At 35.4% G+C, this 21727-nt stretch overlaps 1 protein-coding gene across 2 annotated transcripts in view; it reads left to right on the top strand.

Annotated features, from left to right (window-relative positions):
- Positions 1-21727, top strand: part of APPL1 (adaptor protein, phosphotyrosine interacting with PH domain and leucine zipper 1) — a 34576-nt gene that overhangs the window by 8517 nt on the left and 4332 nt on the right. Inside the window, exons 5-21 of one of the 2 annotated variants that reach the window (XM_036878290.2) lie at positions 1741-1828; positions 3275-3316; positions 5809-5867; positions 8007-8153; positions 9024-9106; positions 9787-9945; positions 10366-10554; positions 12947-12989; positions 14222-14278; positions 16530-16621; positions 16980-17162; positions 18447-18499; positions 19076-19250; positions 19343-19379; positions 19910-20056; positions 20653-20703; positions 20952-21041. In XM_036878290.2, coding sequence (XP_036734185.2) covers positions 1741-1828; positions 3275-3316; positions 5809-5867; positions 8007-8153; positions 9024-9106; positions 9787-9945; positions 10366-10554; positions 12947-12989; positions 14222-14278; positions 16530-16621; positions 16980-17162; positions 18447-18499; positions 19076-19250; positions 19343-19379; positions 19910-20056; positions 20653-20703; positions 20952-21041 — 1695 coding nt within the window. The remainder of the gene's footprint in view (positions 1-1740; positions 1829-3274; positions 3317-5808; positions 5868-8006; positions 8154-9023; positions 9107-9786; positions 9946-10365; positions 10555-12946; positions 12990-14221; positions 14279-16529; positions 16622-16979; positions 17163-18446; positions 18500-19075; positions 19251-19342; positions 19380-19909; positions 20057-20652; positions 20704-20951; positions 21042-21727) is intronic. The other variant, XM_036878291.2, reaches the window with a different exon arrangement.

Below are 21727 nucleotides of genomic sequence, written 5' to 3'. Positions count from 1 at the left end.
AAAAGCAATTTTTTGAAAATTTCAATTATTCATTATAGCAAAGTGTTGTCACAGATCAATATAAAGAAATATTTACAGGAAATGGAGTTTTTAAAATTGTGGTAAAATATACATAATGTAAAATTTACCCCTAATAACGTTAGTACAGACACAGTGTTGTGCAGCCTTACCACTGATGTACCAGAGCATTTTCTTCATCATCCCAGAGGAAACCCTGCGCCCATAAAGCAGTCATTCCCCACCCCTCCCCAGTCCCTCAGCTCCTGGCAACCACAAATCTGCTTTCTGTCTGCATGGATATGGCTGTTTTGCCTGTTTCAGATAAATGGGCTCATATAATCTATGAATTTTTGTGTCCTGTCTTCTTTCAATTAGCAGAATGCTTTCAAGGTTCATCTGTGCTGTAGCATGTATAGGAGTTTCATTCCTTTTTTTGGCTGAATTAAATTCCATTGTATGAATATACCACATTTTATTTAGGCATTCATCAGTTGATGGACATTTGGGTGGTTCTCTACCTTTTGGCTAGTGTGACTAGTCCTGCTATGAACATTCATTTGTAAGGTGTTTTGAGCACCAGTTTTCAACTCTTTCCAATATATATCCAGGGTAGATTATTGGGTCATATGGTAACTTTATGTTTAGTTTTTTTGAGGAACAACCAAATTGTTTTCCACAGCCACTGCACAATTTTACATCCTACCACTAATGCAGGAGGGTTCCAGTTTTTCTACATCCTCACTAACACTTCTTATTTTCATTTTTTAAAAATTATAGCCATCTAAGTTGGGTGTAAATTGGTATCATGGTAGTTTTTATGTGCATTTTCCTGATGACTAATGATGCTGAGCATATTTTCCTATGCTTACTGGCCATTTGTGTATCTTTGAAGAAGTGTGTACACTAGTCCCCCCTTATCCTCAGGGGATATGTTCCCAAACCCCCAGTGGATGCCTGAAACTGCAGTAGTACTGCCCTATATATGCTATATTTTTTCCTATACAGACATACTTATGAAAAAGTTTAATTTAAAAATAAGGTATGGTAAGAGATCTATAACAATAAAATAGAACAAATACAGAAATATACTATAGTAACAGTTGTGTGAATGTGGTCTCTCTCAGAGTATCTTTCTGTACTGTACTCACCCCTCACCCTTCTTGTGATAACATGAGGTGGTAAAATGCCTCATGATGAGAAGAAGTAAGATGAATGATGTAGTCATTGTCAAGTAACATTAGGCTACTAATGACCTTCTGATAATTCATCAGAAGGAGGAAAACCAGCTCCTGGGCTGCAGTTGACTGTGGGTAACTGAAACCACGGAGCGTGAAACCGTGGATAAAAGGGAACTACTGTGTTCAGACCTTTGCCCATTTTAAAATTGGGTTTGTCTTTTATTACTGAATTTAGGAGTTCTTAATTCTAGATAATACAAGTCCCTTATCAGATATGCAATTGGCAAATATTTTCTTCCATTCTTTGGGTTGTCTAATAGTATCCTTTGATGCTTGTGCTTTTGGTATTATATATAAGAAATCATTGTCAAATCCAAGGTTATCCAATTTGTTTCTAAGAGTTTTAAATGGAATTTATTTTACTATATAATATTTTATACTACATCACATAATTTTTAGTGCTCTTATGTAAAATGTATTAACACCTTACTGGCTTAATTTATGTAACTGGTTAAATATCTGTATAGTTACTTATTTGGCCTTTTGGTCTTTCTTTTACCAGCTTAGCTCTTGTCATGCGGTACTTTCAACACAACTTGCTGATGCCATGATGTTCCCCATTACCCAGTTTAAAGAAAGAGATCTGAAAGGTATTGAGGTCAAGCTAATGTTTCCTTTCCTTAGCTGTCAGAAAATCAATGCTTGTAAATTGCATATTACTCTCTCCCGTTTCTGACTACAGCTTTGCCACCTGTACTTCAGTCTCTAAACATTTATAGGCACTCTTGCTAGATGTTAAACCAGATACCGAGGAACACTGGTATGGAATACTGTGTCATCTCCCTAGAGGAAGCCTGGAGAAGGAGATGGGTAAACAGATAATTACAGTACTCTGTCTCTTATAATGAGTAAGCTGCTGTCGGGGCTCAGGATGGTGTCAGAAAGGCTTCACAAAGGATGTGGCATGAGTGCTGATAAAGAAGAATCTGCCAGGAGAAGAGTCATTGTTCTATTAGAGGGACTAGAAGGCACAAAGATGAGTGGTAGAAATACGTGGCTTGTTTTGAGACTAGTAGAGAAATTCAGTGTGGCTGCAATGTTGTATGTGTTGGGACCTGCCAGGAGACAAATGTAGAACTAGGTTAGTTGGACCGAGATCATGCTAAAAATGAGAGAAGCCAGTAGAGGTCTTTAAGAAGTAGAGAGACACAATCCCTTTGTTTCTGGAGGATGGAAGAGTGGATTTGGTGTCCAGGACAATGGATTAGGGAGTTATGAGAGTCCACTGAGTTGAGGCCAAGGCCTGACCTGGGACAGTGGCATGTGAGACGGAGGTGTGTTTATGGGCTGGAGAGGAGGAAGCAGGGAGGACATCTAGCAACCCACGACTAAGTAGTTTTCAGTGGTTTATTTTTTTCCCCTTTTAGGATTACTTGGCGATAAAATGAGTTTTATAGGATTGGCTCTGCTTTCTCATAATTTACAATTTCAAACAGTCATACAGACTAATTTACAAAATATGTAGGTAGAATTAAACCTTGAGCCTACTGTTTACCAGTGGATGCTAAAGTGTTTAAATTATATATAGAATAAAGGCAAATGTATTTTAGAGATGGAGTTGATATTTATTGTGGTGATCCTCAGGATGATTATTTCCAAGGTCAAGAAACAAGGTCTCTTTTCTCAATCTAAGGGAACTGTTATTATGCTAACAATAAAATGTTCTTTGTTTCTTATTCAGCATTTGAACTTATTAGTACAGTCAGTATAAAAAAAATGAATTAAGAATATGGATTCTGGTACAAAGTCAGAATATTTGCATATCTTAGACTATGCAGTGGTTTTAAAATTTTGTTTTGGTGTCATATTACTAATTTGTGGCAAAAAGATTTTCTGTTGGTGTAACTGTTGGTAATGAAAGTAAATGTTCCATAGACTAACTGAAAACTTAGAATAACTCTTTTACTTTGAATATTGAAATATGAAATATTATTTGCAGTTTTAGTTGTAGCTTAAATGGCAGTTACTATTTTTTAAACAAAATTTGAGATATTTCATAAATACGCTGAATTGAAACTATTCTTGAACTTTTACAGAAATACTGACATTAAAGGAAGTGTTTCAGATTGCTAGTAATGGTAAGCTCAGAATACTTTCTGTAGTTCTTTTCTTATATTCCCCCATGTTTACTTTTTTATTCAAGTATAGTTTATATACAATATTATATTGGTTTCAGATGAACTTGGTGATCCATCAATTATATACATTATTAAATGTTGACCATAAGTGTAGTTACTGTCACCGTACAGATATGACAGCATTGTGAGCTATATTCCCTATGCTGCACTTCCATCCCTATGACAAAATGATTTTATAATTTGAAGTTTGTACCTCTTTATCTCCTTCTCCTATTTTACTGTTCTCCCACCCACATGCTAACAACCATCTCTTCTCTGTTTATAAGTCTATTTATGTTTAGTTTGTTCATTTGTTTTTTTAGATACGACATATCAGTGTAAGCATATGGTACTTGTCTTTCTTTGCCTGGCTTATTTCACTTTTCATAACACCCTCTAGGTCCAACCATGTTGTTGCAAGTGTCAAGACGTCAGTCTTTTTTATGGCTGAATAATATTCCATTGCATATATGTACCACTTCTTCTTTATCCATCAATGGAGACTTCAGTTGCTTCCATATCTTAGCTAATATAAATAATTCTGCAGTAAATATAGGGGTTCATATAACTTTCTGAATTAGTGGTTTTGTTTTTGTTGGGTAAATTCCCAGGAATGGAATTGCTGGGTTGTATGGTGTATTTCTCTTTTCAGGGTTTGAGAAATCTCCATACTGCTTTTTACAATGACTGGACCAATTTACATTCCCACCAATGGTGTAGGAGGATTTTCTTTTCTCCACATCCTCCCCTATTCTTGTTATTTCTTGTCTTTTGGATAGTAGCCATTCTGACTGGTATGAGGTGATACCTCATTGTGGTTTTGGTTTGCATTTCCCTGATTAGTGATGTCAGTGTCTTTTCATGTGCCTGTTGGTCATCTGTATTGGATGCCCAGTTTTTAATTGGACTATTTGTCTTTTTGGTGTTGAGTTGTAGGAGTTCTTTATATTTTGGATATTAGCCCTTATCATATGTATTGTTTGCAAACGTATTCTCCCATAGAGTAGGTTGCCTTTTTGTTGAGTTTCTTTTGCTATGCGGAAGCTTTTTAGTTTGATGTCCCATTTGTCTACTTTTGTTTTTGTTTCCCTTGCCTAGGAGACATATCCAGAAAGAAATTACTAATGCCAATGCTGACGTTCAGGAGATTCCTGCCTGTTTTCTCCTAAGAGTTTTTATGGTTTCATGTCTTACATTTAGGTCTTTAATCCATTTTGAGCTTATTTTTGTGTATGGTGTAAGACAGTGATCCAGTTTCATTCTCTTGCATGTAGCTGTCCAGTTTTCCCAATATCATTTATTAAAGACACTGTCTTTTCTGCATTGTATATTCTTGCCTCCTTTGTCATGTATTAATTGACTATATGCATGGGTTTATTTCTGGGCACTCTATTCTCTTCCACTGGTCTATGTATCTGTTCTTGTGCTAGCATCATACTCTTTTAATCACTGTAGCTTTGTAGTATAGCTTGAAATCAGGGAGTGTGATACTCCCAGTTTTGTTCTTTCTCAAGATTGCTTTGACTATTTGGGGTCCTTTGTGGTTCCCTACAAATTTTAGGATTCATTACTCTAATTAAGTGAAAAATGCCATTGGTATTTTAATAGGAATTGCATTGGATCTGAAGATTGCTTTTCAGATTATGTCCACTTTGACAATATTAATTCTTCCTATTCGTGAGTGTGGAATATTTTTCCATTTACTTTTGTCTTCTTCCATTTCTTTCATCAGTGTCTTAAAGTTTTCAGAACACAAGTCTTTCACCTGCTTGGTTAGGTTTATTCCTAGGTATTTTATTCTTTATGATGGAGTTGTAAATGAGATTGTTTCCTTAATTTCTCTAATTTCTTAATTTCTGCTAGTTTGTTATTTGTATAAAAAAATACAACAGATTTCTGTATACTGATTTTGTATCCTTCCACTTTACTGAATTCATTTATTGTGATTGTTTTTTGGTGGAGTCTTTTGGTTTTCCATATATAGTGTCACATCATCTGCAAACAATGAGTTTTACTTTTTCCTTACCAGTTTTTATCTTTTCATCACTGAGTTGATGTTAGCTGTGGGTTTGCCATATGTGGCCTTTATTATATTGATACGTCTTCCTTCCATATCCCCTTTTTTGAAAAATTTTATCATGAATGGATGTTAGATTTCATCAAATGTTTTTTCAGCATATGTTGAGATGAGTGATGCATTTTCTTATTAACATAAATCTGTGGCCAGATTATATATAATAATTTTTAAAAATTAAAAGATGTTTTTACCAATTTAATAAATAGAAACATACTTTAGGGGAAATTTGTGGTAAACATTTAGGTGATCATATGGGAGGGAATTCTTACTTTGCTTTAGTACATTTGCTGAAAAATACACACATGAAGACCTTTTAAAGCATTTATAAGTTTTGCAAAGTACTGTTGTATTGTTAATAGTTGTCTCTGTTTTTTAGATCATGACGCTGCAATTAACAGATATAGCCGATTGTCCAAAAAAAGAGAAAATGACAAGGTGTGATAAATACTTACTCTGTGGGTATCACAATTAAAAACTGTCCATGAAGTGGTCTGGTTTTCCTGCTTAAGAATAGTAGCCAGCAGTTATTTCGTATGTTTTGCTCTGTCACCTTTTGTTTATTCTTGTAGTTGTTTCAGAGCCTTTCGGACAGATTAATTGTCCCTTTAAACAAAATATTTTTCTTTCGAGAAGATTTTATAAATATAACTTCTAAAAATGTTAGTTCATGCCCAGTATATAGTACTTCCTCCTTTTGCTTTGTATTTTGATAGCATTGTATTTGTTTTGTGTTTATTTGACCATGTATATATTTAAACTTCTAATAAATACATGGTCTTCTGAGATCAGTGGTTAAAAAGTTGAATTGTTGCATACCTAACAATGACATTCTGCTGTGAGAACCATCTCAATTCCAGGGAATGAAGACACACACACACACACACGCACAACATGCAAACTTGAAGGAGTGAAATCCAGAAATATTAGGCTGTGTTTGAGGAGAAATGCATTTGAGTAAAGAACAAAGAGCAGAATGTAACAAGGTCATCTGGATGCATCTTAAGATTATTTCTCTCCCAGCGTCTACTCCAAGGCTTGATGAGTGGGCCTCCGCCAGATGTCTGGGGGTGGAGTGGCCTCTGGGCCTGGGAGTTGGTGTCTGCAGCCTTGGCAGCAGCTGCTTGTAGGGACACAGTGACATCGCTGGTCTGGGATTGGGGGAGGGTATCCCTGGAAGACAAACAGCCTTTGCAGAGCACATGGTAGAGTCTGGGGAGTGTAGAGGTTGTGAGTACCGACTCTGGAGTCAGATTGCTTGGGGACAGATCTCAGCTTTGCCATTTATTTGCCTGAGGTCCCACACTAGTTATTTAATTTCAAGCCTTTATTTCATGATGTGAAGATGAAATGAGGCAATGCATGCAGAGTAACTGGCCTACAGCAAGCTTTCATTAAATTCCAGCAATAATTATTGTGAAAATGGAGTGTTTTATGGAGCATAGGATGTATTTGGGGAGGTGTGGCAGACATGACAAGAAATAAATAATTGGGGGCAGATTACTGTGCTGATGGCTTTGAAATTTGTGTTAGAGGGACTGGGCAGCCACCAAAGGATTCTAAGTAGTTGAGTAACACCGCAGTTTTATTACAGAATAAAAATACTAATGTAAATATGATGGATACAAGACTAAAGCAATCCAGTGAAAAGGTATCATTGGAATAATTTGCAAAAACATTAAGAGAATCTCAGCAAACGAAATGGAATGTTATATTAATGAAATAAAATGAAATGTTAATGCAAGTGGGGAGGAAGGAATACTTTTGGAAAATATTTCATAAGTAGAATTGACAAGACGTGGTAGGAGGAAGAATAAAAAATGAGTCCTAGAATTCTTGGATGATGGGATGGATCTTGAAATAACTAACAGAGCTAAGAAACAAAGAGAGGAGCAGGTTTTGTGGGAAAGATACTGTTTCCAGCACATTCTCTCTCTCTCTCACACGTAGACACATGCACACCAAGAACCCAGATGGAGATGTGTTTCTTCTGACACTTTGGAGAATGAAAGGCAGGAGATAAAAATTTGGGAGTCATTGGTGTATTGGAGAGTTCTTGGTGCTTGACTTGGTATTCTAAGGAACGCAAGAATAGGGAAGTCTATGCATATTACATGGTAGTGGTTCAATAAATACTTGTCTGAATAGAAGAACTCAAGGGAACATACATATTTAAGTGTGGGTGAGAAGGAAAAGAAGCAAGTATGAGAGAAGGAACAGGAGGGGGAGAACCAGGAGGAGATGGCCAAGATCAGATTTACAGTTAATTCCAAACAATTGTCTGCCTTTCCCCTGTGTTGCAGACTTCCTCTGCCCTGCTCAGTTTAGTTATTGTACCATTCTTAGCTATTAGCAGAGTTTTACTCTTAAGGTGCATTTTTAAAATGAAGTGGTTGGTAGTAAAACAGGAAAACTACCTCTGCCAATATTTTGCAGGATTCCTAAGATCTCAGAAAACCCGAAAGCTATGCACCAAGTCCTGGGGATGCCCTTTTTCTTTTGGTAGGCTCTTCCCCACAGCTACTACTGAAGATAATTCAAAATTAAATTAATATTTATTTTACTTTTCATTCCAAGGTGAAGTATGAAGTAACAGAGGATGTCTACACTTCAAGAAAAAAGCAACACCAGACCATGATGCATTATTTTTGTGCATTAAATACTCTTCAGTACAAAAAGAAAATAGCATTATTAGAACCTCTACTTGGATACATGCAAGCTCAGGTGAATACTGTACTGTTTTTAGATTATAACTGTCCTAAAAACTTTATATTAAGTTTGATATTTATATTAAATATAAGGGTATTACAAACTAAGATCAAAATACTCATTTGTGTCTGTGTTTTAAAAACTAATTAAAAAATGTCATCAGAGTGCTATTTTTAAGGAAGTTAGGGAGAATGGTTTTCCTTGCAAATGAAGATTTCAAGTATTTTAGGGTAAATAAAACCACTTACCTTATATTTAGACTTTGTCCATCACAGTTGGAGACAGAAAGCGAAATGAATTCTGGAGTTACTTCTATTGCTGGAGCTTCTACTCACTGTTGCTTCATACTAGATCTGAAAGAGAATGGACAAGGTAGTTTGTCTCATGTTCCTTGCAGAGTTCTTGAATTAAAAATAATAGAACCAAAATGTCCCAGGAGGTGTGTATCAGGAAGGAGGCTAGAAATTAAATTTGAGTCATATTGGGCAGTCACTTAAAAAAGGGGTTTAAAGATATCTGAATACTCCTTCAAACATGAGTGCTTATTATTCAAGATATAAAACTTATTTATCTTAGTAGTAAACATGAAATATTTATCCATATAACTTACTTGAAGTTTTTTAAAATTTGTTTTTCCAATTTTTATAAATTACTTACGATGTACACGTATTGATCTATAAAAGTATGTAGTGACATTTGTCTAGCTCCATCAGTGGCTCCATGCCCAGTAGAAGTCCTTATATACTGCAGCCTATTTTTACACAAATGGGAATGATCCTTTTTTATTGAACCATGTATCTTGGAGGCTGTCTATATGATTCACTTGAAGTATTTATGTGTCTGCTTTTGTTGTTCAATTTTCCACCCCCACCCTGTCTTGCCCAGATAAATTTCTTTAAGATGGGTTCTGAAAATCTCAGTGAACAGCTGGAAGAATTCTTAACTAATATTGGGACAAGTGTACAGAAGTAAGTTATTTTCTTCCTTAAAATTGAAAGTGAAGTTACAAGAATAAGTTAACAGCTAAATGCCGTATTTAACTCTATTTACCATTTAATTTCCTAAGGGGTCCTTTTCCCTGCCATGAGAGTGTTCTCATGTGGCTCACAGATGCTTCTGGGTTTTTTTCTCCATCTTTTCCACAGGGTCTGAACGGTAATGTTCAGAAGGGTCAAATCTGATGCTATTTTAGTGATTCTAAACTATGTTTTATGTCTGGATATAACAGACACAATAGTAATTATCCTTATGTGAATCATCTTCATAATTATCTGAATTGTGGAATAATGGATGGGGAATTATTTTTTAAAAATCTTGCTTTCCAAGCCATGAAACCTTACAGAGAGAAAGCAGGTCTTCAGATTCAGAAGTCTGAGCAGTGATGGGGTCACCTTGGGGTTTGGATGGAGATGAAAATGACTGTTGTTTTAAAAGCACAGGACAGTGAGGCATTCAATGTTCCTTCTTTAGTTTTTGAATTTAGTATTGTTTCCCAAAAATCTAAATTTCAAATAAGATGTAAAGCTGTTTTCATGAAGTGTTCATGTTACTTTGATCACTCTAAGAAAATACATACAGAATCCACAGATACATGTTTTTGGTAAGGAGTTCTTTATGCAGTTGGTAGTCAATCTGTTGTCTGTGTTAGTGTTCGCAGGGAAATGGACAGTGATGTGGAGACCATGCAGCAGACAATAGAGGACTTGGAAATAGCCAGTGACCCTTTGTATGTGCCTGACCCAGATCCCATGAAATTTCCTGTTAATCGAAACTTAACCCGGAAGGCTGGATACCTAAATGCTAGGAAGTAAGAAAACTGTTGCTACTTTTGTATGTTGTTTATCATCCAAGGTATTTGCAAGCGAACAGAGTTTATAATGGATAACATTGCCAAACTGTTTTGGTTGTACTGAGGGTAGTTTTTTTAGGTAGTGTTATCTAACATAACATATGAATGCTGTGAAATATCATTTCTCTTACTGTGTATGTAATTTATACCATAAACTCTAATTTTTAACTGAAAATGGGAGAAAGCAAGTCAATCCTATGAGTAAAACAAGTGCTCGTTTTGAGTATTCCCTCAGAACTGTATTTTATGGGACATCATTATAACAGCTGTAATTTGGTAATTTCCAGCCTTGTTTCTTTGTGATGTGGTTTATCTTGTTTCTCAGTTACTATTTCAGGTGTGTCATTATTAAAGAGTGAATGTACTTTCTTCATTTAGTAAAACAGGCTTGGTGTCATCTACCTGGGACAGACAGTTTTACTTCACGCAGGGCGGAAACTTAATGAGTCAGGCCCGTGGGGACGTAGCAGGAGGCCTGGCCATGGACATAGACAACTGTTCAGTAATGGCTGTGGACTGTGAAGACAGGCGATACTGTTTTCAGATCACCTCTTTTGATGGAAAAAAGTTCGTATATTTTCCTACTATTAGTAAAATCTGTAATATTTAAACTACTGAAATGATGGATAGTTCCTTTTCATTCAGACATTTCATAGATATTTTAGGATTATTATGTATTAAGATGGTTTTCTTTTTAATCTTGTGGAAATGAGTTGATTTTTTTTTCTGATTTGTTTAAATGATGTCTTAATATTTTGAGGTTGTCAAGGCAAGGTCATATGGTAGAGACCTGTGACTTCATGCTAAGAGATTGGTCACTGAAAATCCTGCATGGTCTGGGGAAGAGCCCTAACCTTACACTTAGGAAAATCGGATTCTGGATCCACTGCTTACTGTGTGGTCCTTCACAGGTTACAAAACCTCTCTGAGCTTCCATTTTTCTACATGTAAAATGGGGGTGAGAGATTTATAATCCCTACTGTGTAAATTGTTACAAAGAATAGAAATCTAACATATGTAATGTGCCAAGCATGTGGTAGGTGTTAACAATAATGGTTTTTAAATTTTTTAAAATTGAAATACAGTTGATACACAATATTACATTACTAGTTTCAGGTGTACAAGTGATTTGACAATTATATGCATTACTAAATGCTAAGATAGGTATAGTTACCATCTGTCGACAAAGAAAGAAATTTAAATATTAGTGGCTATATTCTCTTTGCTGTACTTACATCCCCATGACTAACTTATTTTATGATTTGAAGTTTGTACCTCTTTATCCCATTCACCTATTTTACCCATGACCCCAATCCATTCCCCTATGAAACCAGCAGTCCATTCTCTCTGTTTGCTTTGTTTTTAGATTCTGCAAGTAAGTGAAATCTTATGGTATTTGTCTTTCCCAGTCTGACTTACTCCACTTAGCATATTGCCCTCTAGGTCCATCCATGTTGTTGCAAGAGGCAATATTTCATTCTTTTTTTCTGGCTGAGTAATGTTCCATTGTTATGTACCACATCTTTATTCCTCTATTGATGGACACCTCGGTTGCTTCTGTATTTTGGCTGTTGCAAATAACGTTGCAGTAAACATAAGGGTGCATATATCTTTTTGAATTAGTGATTTGCTTCCTTCAGGTATATTCCTAGTAGTGGAATTGCTGGGTCATATGGTATTTCTATTCTGAGTTTTTTGAGAACCCTCGATACTGCTCTCTCTAGTGGCTGCACCAATATCCATTCCCACCAACAGTGTATGAGGGTCCCCTTTTCTCTTGCCATCACTTGTTTGTTGTATTTTTTTTAATTAGCCAATAATGTTATTTTTAAATGTTAAATATTTCTGATCAAATTACTGAGTCCAGTAATATTTATATGCCATTTTTAAAAAACTTCTATGACCTTTGCATTAATTGAGAATCCATGGAGTACCCTTTAGAACAAATTTTTGAAAAGCACAGAGAAATACAGAAAGGAGTACTGAAAAAAGGCTGTGACTTCACTAACCAGAAGCCACAATTAATTTTCGGTCTACTGCCTTACAGGTTCTATTCTAGGTACATTTTTAAAATAGTTGAGGAACTTCCATATATATAATTTGGACGTGCATCCACTTCCTCAAACATCTCATAATGGCTACATTATAACCCATCTATGAATGTACACCAGAAAGTTTTTCCTAATGATGTTTAAGTTACCTACAGTTTTTTCTGTACTTAATTGAAATACTGTTTTGGATCTTTCTCATTGTTCGGTAGTAGCTTCTGGGGTCCTTAAAAATCATTTTCCTTCTTTATATATGTTAAGATGTTAGGGCTCACTATCTCTTATCAAAATGGTTTTTAATTTCAAATTCCATAATTATATGATGAATGCCCGTTACTGTGTCAGTAGTCACGCTAGATGTTGGGAGTCTCTGTGTTCATTTGTCAAAATTACCAAATCGTTAATAAGTTACTACATGTACCTATATTTAATTTTCAGGTTTTTGATAGTATAACATGATTTTTCCATTCAAATTCCTGATGTGATTAAAAATTAGTAAAAAACTATTTCTTTCTCTAACTTTTAAAATATTAACATCTACAGACAAGCTAAATATCCCTGTTGGTGATTAATATATTAAAAATTTTGTCTAACTATTCAAGGAGAAAAAATAATGAAGTAAAATTAGTGTTTTCTATAAGGATCACTGATTTGTATTTCAAATGTATATGGTGTCAGAAAGTTGAAATGTACTGTCTTGGCTGCGGGATACCTTGGTTGTAGGCTGTCTTCTGAGAACGAGCACCTGTTTCTGTTTTGGTGTATCTTTGCATATACGGGTTGGTTGTGTATTTTGGGTTTTTGTTTTTTTGATACTGATTGGTTTTATATGTGGTTGCCAAGATAAATTTTCTCAGATCATGTTGAAAATACGTTTTTTTTAAAGTTGAGGGTCAATTATTTTTTTCCAGATCTTCAATATTGCAAGCAGAGAGTAAAAAGGACCATGAAGAGGTAAAATATTATCTAGTTAATTTCTTCAGTAGCATCTTAAGATACTTTTCTGATAAAACACATATTAATATGTTTATTATAGACGTAAAACCCTACTTACTTAAAATGTCTTTTTCATAAAAGTCTGTTGTTTCTCAAGCAACATTCTTAAGTTTCACACAAAATTTTATACCAGGACCTGTGAAGAGACCTTACAGATCACCTCCCTGCTGTCTTCTTAAAGTCTCAAAATTCAGAAATGACCTTGTGACTGTTACTTTTTGGCAGGCTGTTAGTGTCATGAGGTGACAGTTTAATTTATTCCCTTCTCTCACTAACTCTCTGCAAAGTATTTGCTGTATTAAGAACATAGTGGCAGCAGATACAGCATGGCAGGCAGGAAGCAGCTGAAGCTTAAAACCGTGGGGAAATGAAAGACAGGAAAACAAAAATTTGGGAGTGTCTGTTCTTCCTCACAAATCTCTTGTTTTTGGCTCCGTTTTTACTTCTAGTATAACAAATATGGAAGGTAAGTTACTACCAAGAACTGACACTTCAAAAACTTTGTCTTGAAAAGTACTCTTCAATGAAAATAGAGGTTGATTTTGAGCTCTTTTATATGGTATTATAATTGTGTGCGTACCAGACAAGGTTAGAAATTATGTAGAGATCTACCTTTACTTATATCTTGTGGAAAAGAATAGGTACTAAAACTTGCTTTTGGTTTCCAAGGAACCCATGTCTGTTCTGTGCAGTGTTTACCAAAAAGAACATTAGTTTAGTTTAGTGAGGCTCGTTAGGTGCTGAGATCCTTAAAAGTGTGAAACAGATGTGGGGCAGAGAGTGTTTTCTGTTAATTGTTTATAAACTCAAAAGAAGGGAAGTATGTAAAGTACAGTCACCAGGAATATATTTAGCGCTTAACTTTTTTGCATTAGTATTAATGATAACTGACAGTTTGGTGGAGATTAAGGGGGAACTGATATTTAAAGAAATAGAGACTATTATAATTTAACATGATCGTAGTATTTTTTATTTCCTTGTAGGGATTTAAAAGTAATCTGTTCAGTGTGCTTTTATACCTTCAAATATTATACATATATATGTTTACGTGCATAGGAAGGTATTTGTAAGAGATTATATGTTACTTGTAATGAAACTTCTATTTCGGTTAAATATTGAACATTCTCTTTCAGAAGAGAAGCATTGTAGATAAAAATACTAATTATATTTTTCTGTTTTTCTTCTTGCAGTGGATCTGTACAATAAATAACATATCTAAACAAATATATTTAAGTGAAAACCCAGAGGTAATACTTTCATTTTATAGTATCCAGATCTAGGAAAATTGAGGAGCTCCATGGCTTATATAGCTTTTAATTCAGAGTCTCAAGTTCTGTAATTTTTAAAGCTACTCAAATTAAATGTATCATGTGTATGAGTATATCTGGTCCTTCTGGAACAGTTATTTCAAAATGTATTGAAATCAGTCAATAAATATTTAATGGGGCTCAACTTTTGTGTTTAGTGCCCATGGAGAGGGGAGATACAGAAGAAAAATAAGCCATGGCCTATGCCCCCCAGGAGCCTATGTGTATGGGAAGACAAAATTAAAACTTTAACATTTTATATAAAACAGTATATATATAATTGAAAGTGTATGGTGATGACTAAAGCTTAAGGTTTGAGAATGTTGAGTTGAGTGTGGATCAGTTATACAGGAAACTGTAGATGGGAGATGGTAGAAATGTGAGCTGTCCATGTTTTGAGAAAAGAGAAGACACTGCAGACAATAAAAAAACTAAAGTACAAATGTAGAAATGGTATGCATCTGTTTGTTTATGAAACTAATAGTGTAACTGAAGTTGAAGGTTCTTGTTGGAGAATAGAAAACTGAAATGTGCATACAGATCACCTGGGGATCTTGTTAAAGTGCATTTTACATTTCAGCAGGTCTGGAGTGGGGCTGAACTCCCGTTGTGCCCGTTACACTTTGAGTAGAAGGGTATCAAACCAGATGAACTCAGCAGTGTAGACATAGCCACAGGTGCAGTCCAAACATACAGGCAGAACCAAGGGTGCAGAGAATTTTGGAAGGAACCAGCCGGCCCATACGGCAGGGTAGTTGGGAAAAGACTTGGTTTAGGACAGGAGCTGCCTGACCTCTGCTGGGGCCCAGGTATGCTATGAATCCGGCAGCCTCCCAGGGCTGTGCAGGGCTGAGATTTCAGTGGAAGCAGCATTAATTTTTCTAGGAAGCCCTCACCCTTCTAAGTCTTAAAACTGTTGTATGACTAGACAGGATTGTCTGGAGGCATGTAGAAGGCTATTATAACTCAGGCATGAATTAAGGGTCTAAACAGGGTCTGAACTGAGGGAAGAGAGAATAAACAATGAATCATAGAAACAGGTAAAAAGAATTTGATGAGTTAGTAACTAACAAATGTAAAGGATGAAGGAAACAAAAAGATGACTCAGGTTTTAAGCCCAAGTGAAGGGAAGAAAAATTTAGAAGAGTTCTGTTTTTATCACAATGGCTGTGAGGTGCCTGGGCAGACATGCACAATTTAGATGTCTAGGTATAAGTTTTGAACCAAAGAAAATCTCATGACCTCCCAAATATGAGCAACTTCTGTTGTTTAATCAATTTAGGAGTTTAATCTGAGAAAATCAGTATTGGTTTTGGTAACTTGTTCTCCTACCAGTCTAGCTTTTCATTTCTGTTATCTTGGGAGCAACAAAAAATTAAAATGCAAATTATATGACTTGTTAATACCTAGGGAATACATTGGGAATACAGTGTTTGAATTAGAACAATTCAGGCTTATTGTACTTTCTTACCAATCATCAGAACTAAGTTTTAATCTTTCCCAGATTATCCAGAATTATTTTCTGTATTGAGAGAAGAAATTTTGATCAGTTTTGATATTTTTGCTAACTGTAAGACATGGAAATGCAAAAATGTTTGGTGACTTAATTTCTCTAATGTGAATACCATTTTATGTAGCCACTGTTTTAAGTGGAACATTAAGTTTAAAAATATTCCAATGGAAAGCTTTCTTTCAAATTTTGATCTGAAAATATCCATAACTTTATAAATTAACATGAAGGTATTTCTGAGCATAAATATATTCTAGAAAATTATGAAAACTTCAGCATATTTATAAAATATTCTAATATTCTGTGACTATTTCCTACTACTTCCAAATTTATTTAGTAAATGTATTGAGTGCCTATATGCTAGGCACCCTGCCAGGTGCTAGCACTACAAGCCTTTATCCAAAAAAATCTGGTAGTTAAAATTTTAAAGAAAAAACTATATCCTACTAATATGTATATTAGTAGGAAAAAAAATCAATTTTTCCCCCTAATCTAAAGGAAAAGGAAACTTAAGTTATCATGTTCTGATGTTCACTATGAATGTTAAGAAAATGTGTAATTACCTTAGTAACTCCAGTTGCATTTTAGTGTAACTCAAGAACATTCTGGCAATTCAGACAGGTGTATTCAAACTTTTGGTGTTCTTGCTTTACTAATACTAGTCCTTTAAAAAAAAAATAGGAAATTGCTGCACGAGTAAATCAATCAGCTTTGGAAGCTGTCACTCCTTCCCCATCCTTCCAGCAGAGGCATGAGAGCCTGCGGCCAACAGGGTGAGTTGCCAGACTGTGAGCTACTTAAAGAACTATTTGGGCTACTGCAAGTGTCAGCGAGCACTTGGATTTTAGCAGTGCTACTTAACTTCCGTAGGAAATAACTCCCCCAACAACATAGTGTATTTTCAAATTGGTGAATTTACCAGCAAGAGTGCTAAATAATTCCACTGTTATCTTTAGATTGAGGTGATTTAAGTTTTTGAATATAGTAATTGTAAAGAAATAAGTCTTAAGTCTCTTGTTAAATAAGTAGCTATAATTTGGGATTGTGTTTATTGAAATTTGTCTTACTCTTAAGTGTTCAATTCCCAAAGACAAAGCTAAATGCAATGCCTTTGTTTTCTTCTGTGCTTAGACAATCTCGGCCACCGACAGCTAGAACTAGCAGCTCGGGGTCCTTAGGATCTGAGTCCACAAACCTGGCTGCCTTGTCTCTAGATTCCCTTGTTGCCCCAGACACCCCAATACAGTTTGACATCATTTCTCCCGTGTGTGAAGATCAGCCTGGCCAGGCAAAAGCCTCTGGTCAGGGAGGCAGGTGAGTGATAGGCACCACAGGGCCATCGTGCAGTGGTCTGTAAGGCTTTCGATTCTGTTTCTGCAACTGAGTCTCTCTCAGTGTGTGCATCAGCTATATTGTACTTTTCTTTAATTGCTTAACATCATTTTGATAGTTGGGGAAGAGTTATACAAGTTTTTCTCTTTGTTTTCTGCCTCAAAGATAACTTAGTGTTAAAGATATTTAATTCTGCATCACTTAGCAGATGTACTTCTTAGGTATTTGCTCTTAAAATTGCAGAAGAAAGTTGACAATTCTGTTTTTAGGTCATGACAATATTTTTTAAATTCTTGAGACTAATGTGCTATAGGCTTATTAGAAAATATTATCTTGTGTCAGAATAAATTCCAGGAAGGTACTAAAACATGCTGTGAATTATTAATGAATTATCTTGTTTATAAAATGAGAAATATCCATGTCAAAGCAGTTAAAATTTGGTTGTGATGAGGGAAATGTAACTTAAGGCAAGTCATTAGCAGGTTGGGCACCAAATAATGTATCTTTACATGGTCTTGACCAAGAAAAAGTAATGTACATTTGATCACAGACATATACTTAGCATTTGATATAATAGGTCAGACATGTATTAAGGACATCAATTTCATGTCCTTAATGGCATGTTATCTTAATGGCAGTGTTATTTTAGAATCACTTAGCTCTCTACTTACTACGCCTACTTTCGATTGTACTTCTCTCCCTTCATCTTGGGTGTGCCAAGAGCCAGGCACACATCTAACTAGAGATGAAAGGGAGGCAGCTTTCATCTCTAGTTAGCTTTTTTCCTTGCATCCTGGTCTGTAGGTCTTGACAAATGCAGGTTTAAAAGTAGAAAAATATTCAAAATATAATTTACTTGTGACCTGTACTTAGAGAACCTAAAAAGTTTTCACAGTTCCAGGACATGCTGGGCATTTTTCTAACATAGGTAAAATCGAAGCTAAATCAGGTGTTCCTCTGTCGTGGTTTATATACATACATTCAAGCATTTCTGCAACATGGGTTATGATGTTGATTTGTGTATGTGGGTGGGGGGGAGGCTGAACTCTAACCATTTGCATTTTCTAAAATGTGGCAACTTTGAGTTCAGCCTGTCAACTCAGTGTGAGGGCAGAGGCCTTAATCTAGGATGTTGGTCATCAGTAGTGTTCCTAAGGTTTTGTGACGCTTAGTTTTTAATCTCTGGTTTCAGTGGATAAGATTCCTTCCATGTGGCTTATGGTGGCTGACCACTGGTTCATAAATTACTATTTTTAAACTTTTCAGGCGTACAAATCCATTTGGAGAATCTGGAGGAGGAACAAAATCTGAAACTGAAGGTAAAACAATCCTGCAGGATTCTCATATCTTAGAAATTCTCTGCATTACACTGTGTAAACTTGCTTTCATTGGTCCTGCTGTCTGCCATTTTAATGATATCTTTATGCCACAGTCTTCTCTTTTTACTCATAGTACACTTACAGCAACAGAACTCAAGATTTCATTATTTACACACTTAGAGAATCATACTTTTGACCACATAGTCAAATTCTCAATGCATAAGATATCTTTTAAGCTTTTCCTAAGTTGATGTTTTCTTGTACTGGCAAGCATAACTTTTTTTTTCCAGTAACTATTTATTTTGATATAATTTCAGAATTTTACAGAAAAGCTATAAGAATATTATAAGGAATTCTTTTTACTCAGCAGCACTAATTGTTGAAGCATAACGTTTTGCTATTTGAATTTGAGACCTTAATATTCCTATAACTTGAACACTAGTTAGGAGTTATTTCTAAAGACTTCTGCTAGGTTGAATTTTTAACTGGAAAATCTAAAAGGAGGCAGTGTGTTTTATTCTTAAGGAAAACAAATATGGGATTTAAAAATTCATGATGTACCTTGTTCTGTTGTAGATTCTATTCTTCATCAGTTATTTATTGTCAGATTCCTTGGTTCTATGGAGGTGAAATCAGATGACAATCCGGATGTTGTTTATGAAACAATGCGCCAAATCTTAGCTGCCCGGGCCATCCATAACATTTTCCGTATGACAGAATCACATTTATTAGTCACTTGTGATTGTTTAAAGTAAGTAAGAACCTCTCTTTCAAAAAACTGTAGGAAAAAATGTTTATATAATTCAGGCTAATTAAAATTTGTTTTCCAAAATCTTATTTTAGGTTAATTGATCCACAAACACAAGTTACCAGGCTCACAGTGAGTTCTACGTGTTTAAAGCTTAAAGTTTTTTTGTGCATATACACATTGTACCTCTTTATAATAAATAGTCCTGATTCTGGATATTCAGATATAGTAGTATCAGCTATGATTGATAGTTAGGCTGTTAGGATTAAGTCTATGGCCATCTCTCTGAAAAAAGTTATAATTTAACATTTCATGTAATTTGTAGTAGGAATTAAAAGGTGAACATGATTGAGTTTATAATTATCTGTGTTGAAATAGCTCCAAGTATGTGCTCCTATTTATTTAATCATTTAATACATTTTTGTTATTGACTTTGTAAAATGTGTTAAATGACTAATGGAACAAATTCAGTGTTCAACAACCTCTTACTCTGCCTGGCAATCCAAACCAATAATATTTTTTCTTGGATTATCATGCTGTTAAGAAAAAACATTAGCTCTAATATTGTATTTTTGATATTTTTATAACTTAAAGAGTTGGTCATATGTATAAGAGTGATGTTGCAATGCTTTGAATAATCTGTTTCTGATATTGTCTGGCAGTTTCCATTACCCAGTGTAGTTTTGTATGCTACACACCAGGAAAATAAGAGGCTTTTTGGATTTGTTCTTCGGATGTCAGGAGGGAGAAGTGAAAGTACTTTGTCATCAGTCTGCTATATATTTGAATCAAACAACGAGGGGGAAAAGGTACATAACTTTTCAAAATGTGTTTCTGTTATGAAATATATATCATAATCAAAGATTTCTGGAAAAAAATTCCAGACCTTGCCTGAACTGAATTGCTTGAACAAAAAAAGCCCATTGCCCTGAAGAATGCTGAGCTGATGAGTTGGTCCTTCTAACTGCAGACCTGTATCTTCCTGGCTGGTACTTTGGCTTTACTAATTTATCCTGAGAATGCGGTGTATTCCAACCACCAACTATTTCTAGATGTCTTCAGCTTAGAGCAGCCATTAGCAGCTGCTTGCTTCATTCTTTGCAGACCTCACTTTATCAGTAATGAATCTGAGGTAACAGGAAGTGGGGTGCATGTACGAGGGGAGAGCCAGTGGTGTCAACTCATAGATGCTGAAGAAAATAAACATCTATGTTTTTTTTCTTCAGCATTGGTTTTAGGTTTTATTCCAGTCTTGGTTTTAGGGCTGGAACATTGTGAAATGAGCTTTTGTTAGAAGCAGTGTAAAATAACAAGTTGTAAAACTAGTCACAGCAGATGTGGATACTTGACATTATTACCTGGATGTGAGAACTGCCTGAGTTTTTTCCTTCTTTTCCCCTTTTAGATTTGTGATTCTCTTGGACTGGCAAAACAGATAGCTTTGCATGCAGAACTGGTAAGAATCCAAAACACTTCATTGTCTAAGAATGGTCATTAAAGTGTAATACAAGATCTTTCAGATTAGCCAGTAAATAAAATAATTTGCTATGCAGGATTAACAATGGGTTATATTATACAGAATTTGGATAAATGGCTAACAGAATGTAAAGATAATTTGAAAAAGTTACAACAGTAGTATTAACAAGTCTAAACTTCAAAGTTCTTTCACATTTAATTGATGAGTTGTGTTCATCTGTTCTTCAGGATCGTAGGGCATCAGAAAAACAAAAAGAAATAGAGAGAGTAAAAGAGAAGCAACAGAAAGAACTCAGTAAACAAAAACAAATTGAAAAGGTATGCAGTCCTAATGTCTAAGTCTTCTGATGAGATGTTTGTGAAGAGCTTCCTTAAATCACTTTTGTGACTTTCAGATTTGAATTTCCAAATGGAATCCTGCTTCTGCCTACTCTGCCCCTTCATAACCAGATGACTCATAACATAGCAGGAGAGGATGACATCGTCTTCTGATAATGATGTTTACATTATAGCTGTACTGACATGTAGTGTAACTTACTGTTTAGCAAACGTGTTTGGGTCAAGGTTGTCTCTCTCAAAGCAGGTCTTCTGAGAGGCTATATACATATATACTAAACTGCTATTGCTGAAAGCCCTAGTGGCCTCTAGGAATAAATATTTAATGTTACCAGGAGTATGGAAGCATTGTCCATCCAACAGGGGAATTTTAAACTAGAGAGATTTGAGAGCAAAATCTGGAGAATGCATTAATTAGTGATTGATGTGACTGTAAGAGCCCATTATGGGCTATAGCAGAAGCAGGGGAAAAGAGGAGTAGCAGGGACACTTAATGTAACAGGTCAGCAAGAATCTGCAATGGATTGGCTATATGGACAAAGGAGAGAAATGACAAGGATGACACTGAAGTCAAGGCTTCCTTGGCAGGTTAGGCCGAGGGAAAGTGACAGCTGGTTCAGAAAGATAACTTGTACAAAGACGGAGAAGAGGGCTGGGTAAGAGCGGAG

The sequence above is a fragment of the Manis pentadactyla genome, chromosome 1 (assembly GCF_030020395.1).
Source record: "Manis pentadactyla isolate mManPen7 chromosome 1, mManPen7.hap1, whole genome shotgun sequence".
NCBI lineage: Eukaryota > Metazoa > Chordata > Mammalia > Pholidota > Manidae > Manis > Manis pentadactyla.
Note: the sequence above shows the minus strand (reverse complement) of the source record. Positions and strands in the feature narration are given on the sequence as shown.